Source organism: Hemibagrus wyckioides, linkage group LG09 (assembly GCF_019097595.1).
Source record: "Hemibagrus wyckioides isolate EC202008001 linkage group LG09, SWU_Hwy_1.0, whole genome shotgun sequence".
Classification (NCBI taxonomy): domain Eukaryota; kingdom Metazoa; phylum Chordata; class Actinopteri; order Siluriformes; family Bagridae; genus Hemibagrus; species Hemibagrus wyckioides.
Window position 1 is genome coordinate 20,711,905 of NC_080718.1, and position 23,052 is coordinate 20,734,956.

Consider the following 23,052-nt stretch of genomic DNA (forward strand, 5'->3'; position numbering starts at 1 on the left):
GTCTCACGACTCAGAGCAAACTGTCAACTCCATCAAGATCATACACTGCTGAACTTTTCCCATGTGTCTGTAGTGTTGATAGTGCAACTCTCTGTTGTGGCCTCACTGTAACCAGTCTGCTGGTGTGTGAAGAATTTGAAAACACTGGGAAACATTAATATGTCAGTAAAGACATCAATTTCAGTTAGTTTACAAGAAAGGTGGGTTATTTGACATGAAAATATTTTTATATGGTACTATGGTGCATTTCTCAACCATGGGAATAGAATACATGACTAAATCACTTATCCTGACTAAATTGACCAAACACAGCACATATTTGGACTTTTACTGACCCCTGGAACATGTTATTCTGAGCTGTCGTTCGAGATGAATAAGATTAAAAGTGCAGGAAGGTCAGATGTTGTCACACTAACATTTTCTGAAGGTCTTCTGTGCAGGGGAGTAGCCAGACCTTTTACAGTGGGGTGCACAGGTTAATCTAGGGTGGGGTCAAATACTAATCCATATCCATAGAAAGTGACATAATGTGACAGGCTATAGCTGTTTCTCATCTAGCAAGGTACAAAAAGATTTGTTACATCCAGTGATGCAAGAATTATGAATTCAATATCATTTGCTAATTGTAGCTAATAACAAACTGACACAATCTAGTGTTATTGTAAGACAGTTTATTGGGGAAAGAACAAACAAAACAGTGAAACCAAGAACCATTAACATGAGCTATGAAAGTTTTAACACTGAGACATGCTACATTTCTTTGCTCCTATACACTAAAAGTATTCTTCACTCATTATTCGTTATATAATTTATACAATATAATTTAATTCACTAATACATTGAAATTATTTTTCCCACATTTCCACTATATTTGCAGGTTGGATTCAGCGAAGCAAAACCATCACAAAACTCATCATCCCTTGTGTAAGGAGCCTATGATTCCAAGATAATTCTAATCTCTGACACTAATCTCGGTGATCAGGGTCCATATAGCAAGTTCATGTGAGAAGTAGAGGCTTATAGGTGATAAAGTTCTGTTTCATTTGGTACTGCCATAACAGTTAAGACTCTAGATCTTGAATATTGTTAAAGACAAGACAAGAAAAGACAGGACAAGATAAGACAAGAAAAGCCAACAAAAAAGATAATCCCATATAATCACATATGTTTGACCAAAATTTGCTCAACTGTTGGTTTGCTGTGGTCAGTGGGCTTGAAGAAAAGTTAGTTTCTCTCTTTGCTAGCTAAACCTGCTTGCTCCTGCACTTGTTAACAGTCGTTTCCTTTAGACAATGATGAATTTAGCTTACTATGTGTGAGGATTGTTCCGGGATGTCTCATACATAATGACCTTCTCACACTTACCAGATAAAGTCCACGAACAAAACCGCAAAAGTTCTGAAGAGAATGCTTTCATCAGTTGTGTCCACATCTGTTGAAGCTTGTGGGCTTTGTCTCATTTAAATTTAATGACATAATGAACAACAGTTTGAAACAATATACTTGCAAAGCACACTGACACGCTTTACAAAGCTCTTATGTAATTAGATTTGTCTGTTTTGATTACAAAGAACATGCAATGGATATTACGTGGCTCTTATCATACCCCAAGGGATTGATGATGTCTAGACTATAGTGATTCCCTTTAATAACGACCTTCAGCTTCTGGTCGAATTTTAAAGCAGTTACACCGTGTTATATAACCACCTCTTCTTTAGTTACACAATCCAATCTGTCTATGAGTCAACAAGGAAACAACCCATCATCTTATTTTAAGCAAATCATTGGACATCGCCTGTATTCAAAACCACTTTTTAACATCTCACTCAACCATCAGCCTCACATTATGACCACACACATACTGTATATGCTTTCAGAGTCAGATGTAATTAGGTGAATGGTATTATTTGAGGCTTTAAAAGGAGCTTTTCTACTCTCCAGCAGGTTTCATGCATTTAATCCTGGCTACAAGGTTTGCAAATTTGTTCACCCAAATCATAAGTGCAGTGAGCCTTCAGCTAATGATGATGACATCAAACAAAGAAAATGAGGCCTCTTTGTCCAAATATAGCGAAGGGCAGCAGTGACTTCATTCAACGAGGAAATGAACTGAGATCGCAAGGCGAGACATCTGGTCTGAAGCGTGCACGTGTGCCAGTGTGAGAGTCAGCCAGGTGTCTCTCACGAAGACGGGTGGGGAAAAAGGTCATTAAAACACACTCAGCCACACTATTTTTTAACATCACCTTACTGAAGGAGCAATACTGATGCATCTGATTGCACGACTGCAGTTTGTTACATGCTTTGATTGGTTATATTGAAATATTTTTACATTGTTGAATTTTAACTTGCTTCAGACGGCTTTTGATTGTGTGAATGTGCTGATACTTGCCTCAGCTTTTCATTTTTATGACAAAATTATGCATTGATATGCATTGTATTTCTATGTGGCTGAATTCTGGCAAATATCCACACACAAAAAAATTCAATAATCGGGGTTTGCCTAAAATTGTAACATAATTCAACAAATAAACCTTAAGCAATAAACATATTTCACCAAGATGACATGGAAATTTGTTATTTGCTTTTTAATCTTGCCTTAGCTGTCATCCTGCAAAGATGATGTTGGGTAAAAAGCCAGGAGCAAGTGATGCTAGAAACAGTCAGCTTGCCCAAAGATGTCTAAAACTTGACTAGCCAAGTGAATGTCAGGCTTTTGCTCAAGGTGTCAGTTAGATGATGTAGTGAAGCAGACATAAGACTAGTCAGTTCAGATTATATTGAGATACCGGCTGTCCAAATGTCCCATCATGAAGTGACACAATAATCAGCTCGCCTGATTCACTTTAGAGGGAAACCAGACCTTCAAATTTCAGAGTTTTATTTGTGTTGGTGATATCTACAAAAGATAAACATATTTGAGTCCAGGAAAGTCTGTGGTTTTCAGAACTGTGTGTGAGTCCTTTACCGTGTGAAGGGTTTTCCGGTCCTCTGTAAGTTCAGGAATTGTGCAACATTTTTATTTTAGCTTGTCACCAGACAGATAATGATAGAGTATTTTACTACTGTGTCTAGTGTCCAAGAAATGCAGGCAGTTGCAAGTCACTGGCAGATTGGCCAAATCCGACAGTCTTGCATATGTATTCATTACAGTTCACTTTTGTGACTTCATTTCAATAATTATTGCCTTAATTATTGAAATCTATATTGAGATGCATATATTACACATAACCTAAAGCCATTCCAGTAATATGCATCTCAATATACAGTTCAATAATTACGGCAATACATTCATGCACACTTTTGTAAAGATTTTGTGTTGTACTCATTGGTATTGGTCCAGTGATTTTGCATAAAAGTCAGAGTACCCCAGAATTCCATCGTGTACGTCTCATCCAAGTCACGCACAGATTTAGCGCCATATCTCCTAGTACATCACAGTTCAAAGTTGTCTTCTGCTTGGACATAAAGCACAAAAGGCAACGTCCGAATCTGTTTAACAGCCCGACTATCCAACTTATTTTCATCCAGGTGAACACATCTAGTAGTAATTTCAATATATCAAGTATTAAATTGCAATCTATTATTTATCTGTTTGTGTGAGGCCCAAATATTTCATCATTATTTTACCCTCCAGTTTATTTCGCTTCGTTTCAACAAAAACGCCCTGGAAATTATTAGGAGAAATTTGTTGCAGTTGATGAGCAGGGCTGTTTACAACGAATTTTTGATAATCATGTAGCTATTAAATGTCAAATTCTGATTGCAGTAATTAACTAATTGCAAAACACAAATATAAACACAATAACATGAGAGCATCCTGCTTTTCAAATTAGCCAAAATTATATTAAAATGATACCATCGGCTTGGTAGGGACTGTTAAATATATGATGTAATATTTTCCCATGTTTTTGCTCTCTCACATGCAGTGCTTATATTAGATAGTTGCAGTATCTTCTGTCATTGACTCTCATCAACATCATTTCGTTTGTTTTTGACAGAACCCAGGTTAGACGTGGTTCTCCTGAGGTTCCGCTGCAGCAGCCTGGTGAAGGACAGTCTCATGCCTCCAGGACTGTTAAGCGTTATCCTTCATCAACAGCACCCATAACCTCAAACGCTCTGCCCAGTGCAAACGGACACAACCATGGACACACACACACTCAGCACGTTGCCTACTCTAATGGCCAGCCGCATGCCTCCAGCAACCAAGTGACTCCAGCAGGTTAATACACACACACACACACACACACCCAGATACTGAACTATATAATGCTATCATGAAAACTGATATAAACCTACCTACATGTTTCTAAAAGTTAAAAATGTATATAGAAAATACATGCTTACATTTTATTCCAATTGGTGTCAGCCATCATAAAGTTATTTATGTAATCAGCATGTCAACTTAATATTACCGCAAGTCTGTCATTTGACCTACAGTGAAGTAAGAAACCTTACCGTGACAAGTTTTGTTTTTGTATGTCGTTTTCTTTTAGTTCATACTTTCAACAGACTTTCATATACACTGTACACCGATCAGGCATAACATTATGAGCAGTGACAGGTGAAGTGAATAACACTGATGATCTCCTCATCATGGCACCTGTTAGTGGGTGGGATATATTAAGCAGCAAATGAACATTTTGTCCTCAAAGTTGATGTTAGAAGCAGGAAAAATAGGCAAGCATAAGGATTTGACCGAATTTGACAAGGGCCAAATTGTGATGGCTAGACGACTGGATCAGAGCATCTCCAAAACTGCAGCTCTTGGGCGGTGTTCCCGGTCTGCAGTGGTCAGTATCTATCAAAAGTGGTCCAAGGAAGGAACAGCGGTGAACAGGCGACAGGGTCATGGGCGGCTAAGGCTCATTGATGCGCGTGGGGAGTGAGGGCTGATCCGATCCAACAGACGAGCTACTGTTGCTCAAATTGCTGAAGAAGTTAATGCTGGTTCTGAGAGAAAGGTATCAGAATACACAGTGCATGACGGATCAGGGCTGTTTTGGCAGCAAAAGGGGGACCAACACAATATTAGGTCATAATGTTATGCCTGATCGGTATATATACACTTATCTTTTATATGGATAAATGAGAAGCCAGCATTTCCTTGAAAAGAGTTGCAGGATAACCTGAAAGCAGCAGCAGCAGCAGTTACACAGCTGCAGTTCCTCCTGCAACAAAAGTAGCACAGAGATGCGTTTCAAGCAAGTAGACTAATCCAAAAGCTTTTGGAACAACATAGAGAAAAAATGGTTGACTGTATGATCTCAGAAACACAATAGCGACTGAAGAAAAAGAAGCCCAGAATAGAGCCGTTTCTCTGCAAACAGAACCAGTGCATTACACAACATCAGTGGAAACACGCATGGTTCGGTGTATGAGGACATATAATCTTTATTAATGCTTAAAAACATACACATACTCTTTCTTTATATATATTGAGTTTAAGTACAAAAACAAAAGACATTACTCGTGCAAATTTCGCATTCTAGTTGACAAAAGAAGCCTCTATGTCTGGAATAAGTGTTTATAAATGTTTATGGTTAGGTTTATGTTAGTTGTCGTGAAAGCACACACACACACACACACACACACAAATAGGCATATTCAAACAAATAGACACACACACACACACACACACAAATAGGTATATTCAAACAAATAGACACACACACACACACACAAATAGGCATATTCAAACAAATAGACACACACACACACACACACAAATAGGTATATTCAAACAAATAGACACACACACACACACACACAAATAGGTATATTCAAACAAATAGACACACACACACACACACACACACAAATAGGTATATTCAAACAAATAGACACACACACACACACACACACACAAATAGGTATATTCAAACAAATAGACACACACACGGAGCTGTGTTTGGATACAATGGAAACTCTTGTTAACTGACACGGTTAATATGTCCACAGGGAAATTTGTGGCTAAACAAGCAAATAAACACATAAACACAGACATGAAAACACACATTTATCACTGTCATTTAAACACAATTACAAACACACGTTATGCACGCGCACACTCTCTTTACTTACAACTTACAAGTGTTACACTCAAGGGAAAATCTCCACTCGGTGATTTTTGTCACACATGCACACACAAGGTGTTTGATGTCTTTCTCCTTGTGCCTTAGGGCCTTTTTTCCCTCAGCACACGTGCTCTACACAAACCCCACAAACACTTTGAACCATAACTCTGTACTTGAGCTTCAAAGCCTTTCCTTTGTCATCTACAACATAGCTAGGAAACTTTAAAAGCAGCATGTTCAATTAAAAGAAATAAAATCCTAATCAGATTTGCTCAAGAAAAAATATGAATAAATAATGACATGTGCATATGGACAGGATCTAACAACACCCTCGAATTATACTACAATGGCAACGTTTAACAAGTTCAATCCTCACAAACATTCCAAGAGATCCGTGTTTTCAGACGTCTGTTTTTCCATCATTTACAAGGCAACGGGAATTGAACAGGTTCCCACCATTACACAAGACTTCCCTTCCAACTACAAACAGATACACACACACACTTGTGCACGCTCACACACGCCTTATCCTCGTGAAGCTCTCTCTCTCACACACTCCATCCTGCTCTGGAGAGCTTTTGCAGTGACACATCCTTCCAGCTATCCAGACTCTGGTGTACACACACACACACACACTCACACCCACACACACTGCCACTGACGCACTTACACTGTTATAAACCTCCTGTTCTACCAGTGTCCAGACAGGGAGAGTGTTACTTAAGAAGATGCAGCACTTCTTGTATGTGTCTGTGCTGTGCTTTCAGCTCTTGCTTTCTCGTTGCTATTATACTCCATTACCATTTTTAGGAGCAAACCTTACAGCAAACGTGGACCGAATCAAGATCGTCTTTACGCCCATGGTGTGTAGGAGGATCTGCCATGGGGGGCAATGCTACAATAGCTGTGAGCGTGGAGATAAGACCACTGTGTACAGCGAGAACCAAGGCCCGCCGTCTAAGACCCATGGCTTCAGACTCTGTAAGTTTCTCATCATCTCGCAGTTCATGCATTTCTGAATTTTAAATTTCTCAGCAGAGCATGTTTTGTCTTTGCCGAAAAAAGGTCTTCCTTGTCTTTGAGATGCACTGAAATGAAACATTTTGTAGAGATTCCTTTCAGCATGCTATTAAAGAGTGAAAGAAAGGGAGAAAATCGGCTCTGTGATTGCGCACTGAGACCTAAGAGGTGTTTAGAGATGGGGAAAAACCACACACTCGTCCCACGCTCCCTCCTCTCTACCCCCTGCTCGTCTGTGGTTTACACCTCGCTTTGAACCTCACCTTAACCATTTCATATGGCCAACAGAAGAAAAGGAATGACAGGGGGAGGGAAAGAGAAGGAGAAAAGGAGCAAGATTTAACAGGGATTACATTAAAGCCACTTTTATCCACCTGCTTTAGCCCCAAGCCAGTGCGGAGGGCCTGAGGAGAGGCGACAATACCAAGCTGCCTCTCCTAACAGCTCAATCCGCTTTATAGGGAAAGCTCCCACTCTCCCACTAGATCTGCGTGTGGTTAATGAAGCACATTTCATACACCAGAGCTCAGTTAACAGCAGTGGACCGTTTAATGCCCAGCCAAGTCCTTTCATCACTGGTGAGAACATACTTGTAGTATAGAGCAGTGAATCAATGGGGTTTGTAGCTGTTTCCCTTCTTTCAATACCATGACACCGGACTGATGCGAACAAGATGCAGATCATTTTATTTGTACTATATTATCTAGAACTTTATTGGGAAACACTGATGATTTCAATAGAGTTTGAAATATGAAAATATTTGTGTATATTTGTTGGAGCTCTTTGGATTTGTTGGACACTAATTGTTTTATTGCAGTTTACTGCTGAACTACTGGTTTAAAATACAGTTGGTCAGTTTAGAAGCTATTATTCAATAACTGCAGTGGAAATTATACACTCTTTGAAAAAGAGTCACTAAATTTTGAGTGAAAATGTCAAAATTTCAAAAAGATATTTAAGGACCATATTTACCTTTTATGGGGTAAAGATTTAAAGGCACTACATGCACCTTTTTACCTACTGAAGGTATAAAAATGTGTACCTTTCACGGTACAAACTCAGTGAGAATGAATGGTACAGCTTACCTAGTCAAGGCTCTGGACCCATGTCCTGGGAGTTAGAACTCTTTCTGGTATAGAAACACTTTCTTGAAGTGTTCTGTGTTGAGCTTTCAAGAGTTTCCCTCTGAGGAAGAGCTAAAATTTGTTCTTATTTACATATGTGTTCAAATTATTTGGGAAATGTGATTTATTTGCCTGAATAACCCATGTGCAAGTATGCCATTTTTGTCACATTTATTAATCTTAAAAGAACTTAAACTTTTCACTTTAGTAAATGGTTTCCTATATGACCCACAATGCCGTCTGACTATCTGCTGATAGTCGTGCCACTGAGATAAAGCTCCATGAACGCAGCACTTTAATCGATTAGACCGTCCTGCTGTCTGACTTCCTCATCTGTACACTCTGCTCAAACAGATAAACAGATAAATTTCCATAATAATAAAATAATAAAACATTGCTAGAAAATGCAGAGTGCCAGAATTTTTTTTTCTATTAAGTGCACTAGCAATGTCCTGCTGTGACATTGGCGCAGCATAGACCGGCTAACTTTCCATGCAAATAAGGAAAATAAAGAAACATCTAGCCACATCACAGATATTTCAATATAAACACATTTAATGTGCTTCAGGGTGAAGGACTCCTTCAGTAGTAGCTGTTTGGAACATGTCAGGGTGCTTTAAACACTTTCACAGCTTGGAAGCTTTGAACATTGGAAAACACATTCCTGGCACCTGCCAACATCTGAGAGAAGACCTGATATTTTTAATCCTTGTTCTAATACTGAGGTCTGTCACATAAAGCATTTGATGTAATACATGTATCATTATAAATGTGAGGTGGCACTAAACCCTGCATAGATGAATAATCTGACTATTACATATCCTGATATTTAATATTTAGACTTTCTTCAGAGATGAAGCATGACCATTGAAATTTCACACTCACGTGCACATATAAAAAGACACAAATATATGTGCTAGGGGAATATAGAACCGTCAAAAATAATTAAGGATTGGACTTAACACTAACTGTATGATGACATGGCGATGAAACACAGGTTATAAATACAACAAATTCTGCACTAGCAACAAACAAGTGAATACATTAGGTAACACACTAATGACACGATAGGAGGATAGGCACAAAAGTAAGACCGAAACCCAAACAAAGACACATGCCAAAACAAGCGAAAACATGAACGAGGAATGACTTTATGTTCAGAGGGGGAATTTGTAACAGTAGTCTCTTCCAGGATTACGTTACACCAGTCACAGGGCATCCTCAGAAAGAGTAGACTGAATGATTCACATGCTGTGGCCTTCACGGTCCCCAGACTTCAACCCAGTTGAACAGTTATTGGCGATTCTGGAGAGACAGTACTGTCCATCACCATAATCAATAACAACTGAGGGAAAATGTTTCAGATGTATGGTGTTCATTTCTCCAGTACAGTTCCAGAGACTTTCAGAGAATCCCTTGTAGAAAAACCCTAGACACTATTTTGTCTTTCCTTGAATATGTCTCCTGATCTTTTGTAGAGAAAATGAAGAAGAGCTGGGACAGGTTGTTTCAATTCTTTGGCTTTCATCTATTTCTGTTTTGCTGCACTACAACTATTATCTAAAAAAAAAATGTTTAAACAGTGTTGCTCAAATGAGGAGAACATATGCCTTCTTGAGGTCAGAACTGTTTTCACTGTTTTGTGACTACAAAGGCCCTTCCTTTTATTGCTGAAGCTTCCTAGGTATTTTTCATAGTGCCTCTTTGAAGTCTGACTGCAAATGGGTTCAGTTTGGGGGCTCGGATGCCCCGGTCACAGGTATATAGGGCACAGGCACTGCTGACATAAGGTAAGGAGAATTAAAGATGCTCTGTGAAAGCACAGCTGTTCATCTGTATCATTCCATTCTTGCTCTCCATGACTGCAAAAATGAGTCTGGTTTGTGATGTTGTTGCCTGTTATAAAGAAGATCTGGCATGTAGCTTGAAATATTTTGGTGTTCATACAGTACAAGATGTTGTTTTTTACTCTCTGTTAAAGAAAATTAATAGTAATTAAAACATCAAGGTATTTGAAAACACAGAACATGTGGTTATTGGTCTGTGAGTTCAGTAATTGTTAGCTGACTCTGTTTGGTTATTGGAATACAAGAAGTTATTAGCTGAAAGCATCATTAGCTAAAGGAAGCAGAGGTTAAGGCAGTACCATCTTCCCACTTATATGAGGACCAGCTTAATGTGTTTTTTTTCCTAAGGATGAAACCATAAGGGTTCATATTCCCCTCAAGACCAAGTTTTGTAGGATTTCCAAAATTGGAAAATTATCAGTGTGCTCACACTCTCTGTTTATCTTCTAGTTTTCTGTCAGATTCCGTGCTTGAATGGAGGACGGTGTATCGGGCAAAACGAATGCTGGTGCCCATCAAATGCCACAGGAAAGTTCTGTCACCTTCCAGTTCAGAATCCCAACAAACCCTCTCAAGGCCGACAAGCCAACAGCAACGGAGTGCAGGACGGCTCATCTCACTCAGTCTACACCCTTCCCCTTTCCAACCAGCAAGGTAAAGGCAAAACACAATCATGGCCCCAATGAGACTGTGGTTTCAGTATGTTAACACATTTCATAAGAGAATTAAAGAGGAGGGAATGCAGCATCTGCAAACATCTTGCCGATCATCATTTTAGACACATTTTTTTAAAAGTGTATTCGGTATGTGTTCCCAGGCATGACATGCAATTTGTTATTACTTGACTTTTGATTTACAGAAATCAGAAATTGTGCAAATAGTCAAATATTAGTGCTTACAGTATCTGGATCTAGTTTTGCACACATGTCTAAGTGGCCCATATTGTTCACAGAGTGTTTCTTTTTCAGCAAACTCATTATGAATATGAAAACCAGAATATGCCTCACCAAAGCCAGTGATGTCCATGCTAACAAAGAACACTTGTCATTTTCAATTCCAAGAAATTAACATATTCCTCTCCTGGCATGTCTCACTCTTGCTTGCACTCTTTTCTTTTCTTTTCTTTTTTTTTTCTTTTCTTTTCTTGTCTTTTCTTTTCTTTATCCAGCATTAAACAGATGCAGAATCTGTCATGTGGCTTTCAATCCTCTGCATTCCATTCTCATTTGCTTGGTGAACCTTGTGCCGTGTTTTATTAAGTCTAATTCAGTGGCAGGGATCACATCTGGCCCCTGTTACATCACTGTTCAAGCATCTCAGGCTTTGTGCAGCAAGTGAAACAGAACCATTTAAGAGCTGTCATAGCAAGTAACGCAAGTATTGATATCACATTGAGTAAGTGATTTCTGAAAGGTATGGCCATGTCAGGTTTTCCTTGGGTGCTATCTACTGCTTACTGATCCAAGCAGTCATTTTTGTTTTTTTTTACTTGATTCAGCATTTCTAAAATATAATTATTATGTTCAGCATTACACATTAATAACTGCTATATAATTACAATGTTTCTCTGTTTTTATAGCCTCCCTTTTACCCTCACTGGTGAAGGTACATGTCCAGCACCCACCAGAAGCTCAGGTTCAGATCCACCAGGTTGCAAGGGTCAAACCGGGCCAAACAGCTGAAACTGGTCACTCAGTGCAACAACGCTCTCAGCCTGGCAACAATCATATCAATACCAATGGAAATGGCAATGGGCAGAACAGCGTGCACAGCACTGGTCAGAACCACGGGCAGAACCACCACAGGCCAAATATCAGGCAAAATGGACATGTAGGAAGGTGTTTCCAAGAAACAGTTGATGGAAAGGTACGTCAAGTAAACAAATTGGATTGACTAAAAGTACACAAAGTACAGATATATTTCAATTGTGGTACTCTTAGCTTGTCATGGGCTCATGATAATTCCCATTTATTGTGTCAGCACGAATGAATGTTAGTGTGTCAGTGTATTGATACAACACAGTCTTTATAATTGCATAAGGTAACAATTTCCTTCAAGGTTCTCATTTGGCTTGAGTTTCTTGGCCTCAACTCAGTTCTCATTGACCCTTACTGAATCTTTTCCCCGTCTCTGAGTTCACCTCCTTTTGTCTCAGTTCTAATTAGGACTTAGAGTAGATGGTACTGATTACAACACTCAGATACATCTTGATATTTGTATCACATAAGAGCCACAGGTGTTTGGATAGACACGCAGACTCTGTTTATTAAGGCATTTCCGAAACTCATGGTTATAATCCAAAGCAGACATCAGAGCATAGGAGGTCAGCTTAGACTTTTCTATAATCCAAATTAAGAAAGAATGGTAAGTCAGTACACAACTCAACACATGATAAACACAACAAGGAGTAATATACAAAGAGCAGAAAAAACATCCCATTATACAATGAGAAACAAAGATACAGCTGCTACTAGGTAGTTACACACAGTTAAAACTGCAGATAAGAGGCATGGCCCAGGGAAGGCCAGAGCAGGACAAATCCAAATAGGACAGTGCTAAATCTTAAAAAAAATAACCACAACTGGATTCTTGCACAGAAGTATATGATGTGCCAGGTAAACAATTTGTTTACTTTTAGATGCAGTACTAATGATGGTTAATAAATTAAAAATGTAGGTGTATTTATATTCAGTCCACATTCAGTTGATTCCTTTTCTCATTGATCATCAGTAGTGGCTTTATCCCAGTTAGGGACAACATTTGGAACAAGTGGATGGATAACATTTGGAACAAATTAGGAATATACCCTGAATGGGTTGTTGTTAGTCCAACACATGGCACAGTGTACACACACATAGACACACACACACTTGAATCCATCTACTGGCATGTTTCTGAGAAGTGGAAGAAAACTGGAAAAGCAAGAGGAAACTCACACAGATTTGATAAGGAGAATAAGTGAAACTCTGTACAGACAGTAACCTGAGCTCAGCCTGGAACACTGGAGCCGTGAGGCAGCAACACTTCCCCCTGTGCCACCGCAATTTATTGAATTATTTTAAATTGTATTTGGAGAAGAGATTGCAGTCCTCATTTACTGAAATTCATTTTAACTTCATTTATTACTGCACAGCATTTCGACTGTTTTTCTTGAGATGCTCTATATAAATAAAGCTGACCTAACTTGACTCACAAACCCAGCCAGGGAGCAAAAGTGAGACGTTTCCTGCTTTAATGCAAAGCAAGTGCAGACCTTGTACACACATAATAAGCTTTAGTATTTTTATCATATACTAACAAATGAAGAACACTAAAAATATATATACGTAATGAACTTTAGTATATAATATAGCATACTATCATTTCTTAATGGTGATTTTGTACTGACACAAGTTTATGTTCTTGAACAGAGACATACAGTAGCTAGTATATGTTTCTGTCAGACAGGAAGGAAGCTAGTCTTCTGATTTACTCCACTGTTGGAATTTATGCACCCTGTGAAGTTCAGCCCTCTCATATTCCAGTCACATTAGCAGAGGTGTAATGATTTGGGGCCAAAAGGTCAGGCACTTTAAGGCAGAGGATATGACTCTATACATCTATCTGGAATGTGGTAAAGAGATAACCTGTAACTAATAGCATCCTTCAACACAATATTATAACGCTCATTACATCACATAAGGTTATATAAGGCTAAATGGTCTCCATTGTCTAAACCAAGCTGTTTTTTTAGTATTATTATTTTGTTATTTAGATAGATGGAGCTATGAAGTGTAAACTTAGAAAAGATCTGGCTGCAGAACGGTACATTCCGTATTTGTCTTTTAATTGTCTCTGTCTGGCTTATTAGCAGTCTTGACAAGAACAGAACATACTGAAAGCTAAATGACTCAGCAACTTTTTTCCATTTAGGATTGCATGCTCGTATACAGATACAGGCGTGTACACAGTTTTGTGAATTGAGAGATGTTGCCAATGCCCTAGCAATATATCTGACATAACAGTGACTTGGCTTCCAAAATCTCATAAATTTAAAAGGAATTCAGATTCTAATCTCGCAGTTAGCTCAGATCCATGAGCAATGTGCCAGGGGAGGAGAGAGAGTGGAAAAAAAGAGGCTGCTTTTGTCCTCTCTAACCGGACTCAGCTGCTTCTCATCTTTTTTGTTTTAAATGTGAAGAGGCACACTCTATCTGTAAGCCGTTTTAAGCGCAGCATATACGACATATTTAGGTATCAAAAGGAAGGCAGGATGCTTAAAGAAAAGGAGATACGTTTTGTAAAGATTCTAGAACAGGCCTGGGTTTCATAATATACTTCAACTGCTTGCTCCGAACCCCTTTCGTAACATTCATTGCCTTGAAAAGACCCTTGTGTTTGTTCAGAAACATGAGTCGCTGGAATTTGTGCTATTGTGTGTTTGTGTGCTTATGTTGCAGTGTGGGAAGCCTCTGCCAGGTTTTACCAAGCAGGAAGACTGCTGTGGCAGTGTGGGAGCTTCATGGGGTTTGCACAAATGCACCGAGTGTCCCAGCAAACCAGGTGAGACCCTCATACACAAGGGGCTAACTCATACTGTATGTCTGGGAAAAAATGATCAGATGTCACTGTGGCTCAATTCTAGCCAACAGACAAAAGAGGAAAATGTAGGTTTGGGCCAAAATAGCTCTTTTTCTGACATATTTTGACACCTCTACTTAATAAATTTCTCTTTAATAATTTTCACTAAAATGACATCGAAATGTTATTTACTTTTTAATCATGTCTAGGTTTTCTTCCCGCACGAATCATACTGGTATGGAGCCAGGTTAAACAAATGCGGTGGTAAAAACAGTCAATCTTCCTAAAGATGCTAGCTGAAGCTGATTTAACACTGTGGGATTTAAGCTGTCTTTTAAGATTATTATTTGTCACACTATACGAGATGATCTCAATACATCTTGGCCAAACTGTATAACAGAGTATGCGATAATGTGCTCTCCGTGTCAAATTATATGATGAAGATTCTTTAACGAAGATTCTTTTACTTTCCTTTAAAATGATATTCCGCACAGGCATCGATCCCAGTCGAAACGGGATATATAAATACAATTTTCTCTTATTCTTTTTTGACAGAAACCAGAGCTTAGAATGTCAGAATTTAATTTCTACTTGAGATACAGGCAAAATAGAAGCATATTTTATTTCAGGAAAGTAGTTTTCAGGACAGTCTATAGTAAAAAATGTCAAACATTCAGAGTATGAAGGACGTTTACAGGCCGCCATAAATATATACACGAATCCTCTTCATACTGAAGGTACACTGTGTATATAGAGCATTTCCTACCCTGTTCCCTTTTAAACAAGTTTGTGTTTTAGAAACTCAACAAGGCAACAAATCTAACCAGGCATTTCTTTGGATGAAGGCAGTTTGGCAAAAAAAACCCACTGCTGAGATTGCTGAGCATTGCTCAAGACAAGCAAATGCCAACTCTTCCTCCAATCTGTGAGCCTTTTCAAAAGCCACAGTTTACAATCAGCCTGGTTTAGTTTGTGTATACAGAGTGGAAGCTGACTGCTGGCAGTGTTGCTGTGCTTCGTGCTGTGTGGTACTAAATGGACAATGCCTGAGGCATGCTGTGCTATGTTTTATGCCTTAGTAGTTATACTTTTAGCTATTTGTTATACCTATGTATATATACATACCTTTTTATATACCTTCATTTAGTTTTATACGAATTAAAACAACCTCATCAATCATATTTGTAGGGTTAAGGGTAGGGGTGGGTTTAAGCATAGACACAACACATTTAGCTACAATGATAAACTGGTTAGTGGAAATACCTCGAAGAGAAACACTGTTTCTGATATACTACATGTAGTGACCATATAGTGACTACAGGTAGTGACCATATTGCAGAATAATTCTGTAAATGACTTCATAAAAAGCAAAATATGGTGGAAAATATGTACAATATTCTGTGTGATAATGGTTCACAATGGCCCATAATTAATAGTATATAATCAGTATGTTCAGGTATTACATCAGCTGCTCAAAATACATTGGTCATTGCCAATTCCCACCCATTATCATGTTTTCCATTATTGCACAGGGTGAGGGATCATATCTGCTTCAATTGAGACATGTCTATGCTCTTTTTCAGCTGCTGCTCATGCCACGGCACTGTTTATCCAAACTTGTAATTACTGCCCTTTTCCACATACATAAGCACAACGGTGCAATTAGAAAACAATTAGCTATTAACAAGAGGTAATGCCATCCTACAATTATGCTTTTTAGAACTCTGAGTGTGATTGTATGGAGAATAACTCAGGAGACAGGTGGAATATTATCTGAGCTCTGGGCTTGTGTTTCCTCAGTCCATGCTTTCAGTGCACTCTCACAAAACTCAACAAAACAAAACCCCACCTTAACAGAATCGGACTTGATGCTTTCACTCCAAGTTCAAGTTTCCACTCTGTCCATGTTTGTGTTTTCCATAATCCACCTGCTCAGCCTCTCTCTCTCTCTCTCTCTCTCTCTCTCTTTCAGGCCATTAACCCTCAATTGCTCAGTTGAATAAAATGAGATAAATTGTAAGTTGCCCTGGATAAGGGTGTCTGTAAAATGCCAGAAATCTCTCTCTCTCTCTCTCTCTCTCTCTCTCTCTCTTATTCTTGTTACGGTCAGGACTGAATGCACTAAGCATAACTAATAAATCAGCTAGTGTTAATGAGACACAGATGAGAATCATCATGTTACCTGCCTGTTCAAACCACTTCCTCTCTGTCCATGGACTTAACCATGCTCATGAATGGCTTTCAAATCACATAATTTTCTTATCTTCAAAAAAGCTTAAGCAAATGTTATACTTGCCCTTCTGTTGTATTAAACTCAGTAGCAGTAATATAAATCATTCTTGGGTTTAGTAATTCACACTGCAGGTGCTAAATTAATGAAATATGGCAATGGAAGACCTTTAGAAATTTGGTCTGAGTGTGTGTGTGTGTGTGTGTGTGGCATCACATTATCCACTCTTGATAATCTTCATTTTTTCCCTTCAGGAAGAGGGAACATGCGCTTGCACTTGTACGTCCTGATAACCAGACATAAGACCATCATATTTGTTTCCTTATTAAGCATAGCCGGTAATCCGATGCAGACATCAGCTCACTTGTGAGCCTTTAGATCACTGACAGATATTTATTCTCTTTTTTTTTTTCCCTGCCTGCCAGAAGTTCTAGATCTCTTAACTTTCCAGATGTGTCTCTGCTCCCTGCTCTTTGAAGTCTGGATTTGCAGAAGTGTCCATCCATTCTCTCATTTTCAGTTTGTTTGGGAAGAATTTTGAACATCTGGTTTCGGAACGTTCGGAATGACATCAGTGACTATTATGTTGTTGAATGTGTGCAGTGATTCGGAACAGTAAATGTGTGATAAACATTCACAAAGTCTATGGAATTATGAAATATACATTGCATTGCTTAGAAATAACAATACGTAGTAAGATCAGGGCTTCTTACGTGAGCTATGGTTTATATCGACGGAAGCTGAGCTAAGCTCCAGTACTATCATTGTAATGGAAATGCTAACCATAATATGGAATAATGCTGAAAGAAGCAAAGCAGATGCTAAAACCAATGAACTTAGTTAATACAGAAACATGTACTGAAAACCTACAGTGCTCAGCGTAAATGAGTACACCTCCTTTGAAAGGTAACATTTTAAACAGTATCTCAGTGAACACAAAAACAATCTCCAAAATGTTGACAAGACTAAGTTTTATATAACATCTGTTTAACTTATAACATAAAAGTAAGGTTAATAATATAACTTAGAGAACAAAATTTTCATTCATTAGGGTGATGCAAAAATGAGTACACCCCACTGAAAGTCTCTGGAGCAAAGCTAAATTTTAGACTACAAATATCTAATTTAACAAGAATTCAACCACAGGTAAGTCTAATCATTCATTACACAGGTGTCCAGCAGACAGTTGACTATAAAAGGGTGTTACTTAAAGAAAACCCCTTCCCATTTCATGCTGTCAGCAATGGCACCACATGGAATAGAAATGTCACAAGAAGAAAGAAAATAATTTCTTTACACCAGAAAGGTGAAGGCTACAAGAAGCTTTACTTATCAGTCAGAATACTGTAGCAAACGTGGTACATTTTAAAAAGATGGAACTGCATCTCACAGAGACGTCCAGGTCGTCCGCGGAAGTTAACACCTCAACAGGAGCGTCTTCTGATGAGAAGCGTTGAAGAAAATCGGTATGCAAGTTCACTGCAGTTATCTGAAGAAGTAGAAAGCCAGACTGGGGTGACTGTTTCCCTTGACACAATACGACATACACTGCAGAGGAATGGCAGGCATGGGTGCCGTCCACGAAAGAAACCTCTCCTAAAGCCCACGCACAAAAAAGCCCGCCTAGAGTTTGCCAGGGCCCATGCTGACAAAGATGAAGACTACTGGGACTCTATACTCTGGGGTGATGAGACCAAGATAAATGTTTTTGGAACTGATGGCCTCAAAACTGTATGGCATCGCAAAGGTGAGGAATACAAAGAAAAATGCATGGTGCCTACAGTGAAACATGGTGGTGGCAGTGTCCTTATGTGGGGCTGCATGAGTGCTGCTGGTGTCAGGGAGCTGCATTTCATTGATGGTATCATGAATTCACAGATGTACTGCTCAATACTGAAAGAGAAGATGCTACCATCACTCGGTGCCCTTGGTCGTCGTGTACTTTTGCAACATGACGATGATCTGAAACACACATCTAAGGCCACTGTTGGATTTCTGAAGAAGAACAGGGTGAAAGTGATTCAGGGGCCAAGTATGTGTCCTGATCTGAACCCAATCGAACACCTATGGGGAATTCTGAAGAGACAAGTTGAGCATCACTCTCCATCTAACATCCAATCTCTAAAAGAGGTCATTATTGAAGAATGGAAAAAGATAGATGTTGCAAAATGTCACCAACTTGTTTATTCCATGCCTAGAAGACTTGGTGCTGTCATTAAAAATCATGGAGGCCATACAAAGTACTAGATGTAGTAGTTTTTGTTGTGGGGTTTACTCATTTTTGCATCACCCTAATCTAAGTCATACTTTTAACCTTACTTTCATGTTATAAGTTAAACAGATTTTATATTAAACTTAGCCTTGTCAACATTTTAGAAATTGTTTTTGTGTTCATTGAGATATTGTTTAAAATGTTCATTTTCAAAGGGGGTGTACTCATTTACGCTGAGCACTGTATATCACTTTCACAAAAATTATTCTTACATTGCTGGTTATCAAGTCTCTTAATATATAAATCCCAGGTGAACACCTATGTAAGATATTATATTTTTTAATTTAGTTAACATTGTTATTAGTAAGCCTCGGGTTAAATAAGTGGTTTAGGTCTCGTGATTTCTTTGTAATAATAAAAAATACTCCCTACTACAATACTGCCAAGTCAACATTTTTTTTGGCATGCATTTTATTTTGACAATTCTATCATTATTTTTTTTCTGTGATCAGAAGAAGCATTGTGGTTGGGTGAAGACGAGGTTATGAGGTACACTGCTTGTGGAGCAAGTCTAATGAAAGTGATGACAGTCAAGAGAGCTTGTCATTCCCATCTCGCAAGGGAGGCTACGTCCTTGACGGAAGTAATGCATTACCGTCTCAGATGTTGCGAATTCCGGCCTGTAATGAACACCAGGCTGAAATATCAAGAGAGAGATAAAGAGAGGGAGAAAGAGAGAGAGACAGAGAGACAGACAAAGAGATCATATTCATGTCTTGGACCTGAGTCTCTGCTTTTTCTTGGATTCGCGCATCAGCAACAGACCGAGGGACTTATCAGTGCTCTTTATCTTCTCAGGTTCTGATGAGACTAAATGTATGCTCCTGTTTTAAATTTTAACGTTCTTATCAAGGGATCACATTTTGTATATTGTTTAAAGGTTATCTGTTTTCGAAGAGTTTTGAAATAATGTTTTTGAGCTTGAGTGAGGCAAGAATATTTTGGAGCAGTAAAGATGGAGCCTTGGAGACAGATTATAAAAAGAGAGAGGGGGTAGAGACATAGCATTCTTATTCATGGGGATTGCGTCATTGTGCATTATTGTGATTCCAAATGACTTCAGGGTGCCATTGACGGGATTGACTGGCATGCCAGAGAGTTCCAGGTTAAGACTAATTGAATTGCTGGAGGGTTGTTTGTGTCTTTACCAGTATCTTTGCCAGTGGGACACAGTTTTACAGTCCAGATCACTGGTGCTACAATAGATTTGCTTCAATCTGTTGAGTCGGCAGGGTCATTAAAGGTGACTGAGACACTGAGGTCAGTAAAAACTGGATGCTTTCAGGGTTGCAGGTAAACTGTTAAAGACAAGGGTTTAAATAAAGGAGACACAACTGTTCTCAGCAATATGAAGTTGTTTTTAAAACAGTACCAAAATGAACTGATATTTCCACAGAAACTGGGAGAAAACTACCCAGACTTTGTAAATTTGTTTTAAATTCTTTGGACGTCTGGGTTTTACTTTGGAGTGAAATTGATTTCATTCAGTAACAATATCTGTTCCACTGGACAGTTCACAAATGAAATAATGACAGGAGCTATAAATAGAGAAAAAAAAACAATAGTGTAGACCGTTGATTCAAGGCTCACTTAATAATATCGAGCAATGAGGGTATGGATGGTTCATGGTTTGGATTAGGAATCATATAATGCCAGGTTAAATGTCTTGAAAAATGGCATTAGAATTTGAAATCCACAGTGTTATCAGCCTTGTGCTATTTTATAGGGACATCTCTATGTATGTTCCATCAAACTCCATCCTACAGTATAAGTATAAAGGCCTATTACTGTCTGCAGGTTACACTGTGCTTTCTGGGTCATCACTTGGCTTTTTTGCCAGTCAGTATGTCCAGATCTCAAGAATATCCCAAGATCTCAAATAGATAGATAGATAGATAGATAGATAGATAGATAGATAGATAGATAGATAGATAGATAGATAGATAGATAGATAGATAGATAGATAGATAGATAGATAGATAGATCTATTAATCAATCAATACAAAAATAAATGAAACTTTCCATGGAAGCCCATAAGCTAGTTTGGGCGAGGATGTGCCAGTCTGAATCCTGGTACCCACCTTCCAATCAAAAACCTTTCCTATGCTATTTCATACTTTAGATGTTATGATTTATTCAAGAATTTCACCTAAAATGATTGGCTTTATCCAGACATGAGGCTGTATTCATCTGAATGGCTGAATGATTGGGATTTAATGGTCCTGATTTACAGTACAACCAACCTATTTTCTTAAAAATACTTTTTTGTTCCAGAAAATAGTGTTTCTAGATGCTTAAGAGCTTTACTCTTTGTCATCGTAGCTAAATCGTTGAACGTGTATTAATTAATCTTCTGTAACTGCTTTATTCTTGTTAGGGTTGGGGTGGATTTAGAACCTGTCCCAGGAACACTAGATGTGAGGCAGGAATACACCCTGGATGGGATACCAGTCTGTCACACCCTCCCATGCATTGAATAGCCTCACTTTAGATTCGACTATCCAACTATCAGCATGTTTTTGGGTGGTGGGAAGAAACTGGATTACAGATATTTTACTGCATATTGAAGAAGAAGCATGAATTTAGATTACATTGTGATGCAAATTAAGTACCATTCAGAGAATTCCTATCTCATTAAACAATCCATAACTCAGTCATACTGAGTACACATTGGTGTGGATTACAGGATGAAAGCATATGGATCTCCTCAGTGGAGAAGAAGCTGTAGCAATCAGTTTAGCGCACTATTAATCAAGGACAAGTCCACAAGCTGAGGCATGATCAAACATGACATAATTGTTAATGACCAACAACAAAATCAGGAACTTGGCTTCTGGATCAAAATGTAAAAAAATGAATAAATAAGTATATAAAGATATAAATTCTAAATTAGTTGTATAGCTGATGTTGACTTGGCATGTCTCATCAGAATGAGATTACAGTGATTGACAGAAATGGAGAGAAATATTTTGCAACATGTCATATTCATTTGCCTGTGTTATTAGACTAGAAAATTGGATCTATCATGTGGATTTTTTTGATTGTGGCTCATCGTAATTAGCAGCTAAGTCTATTTTTCATTTGCAAGGGACTGTGACAGCATAGTAAAGACACAATAAATCACGCTTAATGTTGAAATGTGTTTCTAATGAGATCATAATTGTTGCGTGTGCCTCGCGTGTGTTACTTTTTTAACCTTCGACTTAAAAATAGTCTCACTGAATGGGCAGGTTTTTTAAATCTTGGGAAAATTAAAATAAATGAAGGCCCATGTGGAGCTTAACTCTTGAATGCAAGCAAATGAAACCAAAAAAATGGGAAAAAAAACACCTCTCTTCAACTTTTTTATGTATTATCAACTTTGGAATCTTTAATGATGGAATCAATTGTTGACAGACATTAGAGCATGAGCATCTTCATCAGCCCGGTGGGTTGAAATGGCATTTGTTTTCAAACTGAGCTGAAGTACTATACTATGGCACAGCTGTTAAACGCAAACAAATCAGATGGTTTCATCATATTAATGCTCCAGGGAACTTTCTTTTGATTCATTAGCAAGCAAACTTAAAAACAGTGTATCATTACCTAATGTGTATTCACTTAATCTAAGTTGTTTATGACTAAAGTCTTTAGTTTTGTGGAAAAAGTACATTTTTCCTTTGAAAAAGTGACTTCCTCTAATCAGGCTTAGACTGTGGAAAAACAGGGTGACTGCACAGGCTGTGAGATTAAATGGCGACGACTTTCTCGTTTGCCTGATCGGGAAATGAAAACAACTGATTAAAGAGTTTTCTCTTAGTTTTGGCACATGCATACTGTAAAAGCACTGTGCAAAGTTTCTAAATATAAAAAAAAAGCTTTATAACAAGATTAAAAAGTTAAATCAATATTTGGTCTCACCACTCTTTGGTTTTAAGCA

At 38.3% G+C, this 23,052-nt stretch overlaps 1 protein-coding gene across 1 annotated transcript in view; it reads left to right on the forward strand.

Moving 5' to 3' along the window:
- Positions 1-23,052, forward strand: part of LOC131359248 (latent-transforming growth factor beta-binding protein 2-like) — a 109,555-nt gene that overhangs the window by 37,607 nt on the left and 48,896 nt on the right. Inside the window, exons 4-8 of the mRNA XM_058398951.1 lie at positions 4,002-4,225; positions 6,891-7,061; positions 10,522-10,725; positions 11,651-11,937; positions 14,511-14,613. Of these exons, the coding sequence (XP_058254934.1) occupies positions 4,002-4,225; positions 6,891-7,061; positions 10,522-10,725; positions 11,651-11,937; positions 14,511-14,613 (989 nt within the window). The remainder of the gene's footprint in view (positions 1-4,001; positions 4,226-6,890; positions 7,062-10,521; positions 10,726-11,650; positions 11,938-14,510; positions 14,614-23,052) is intronic.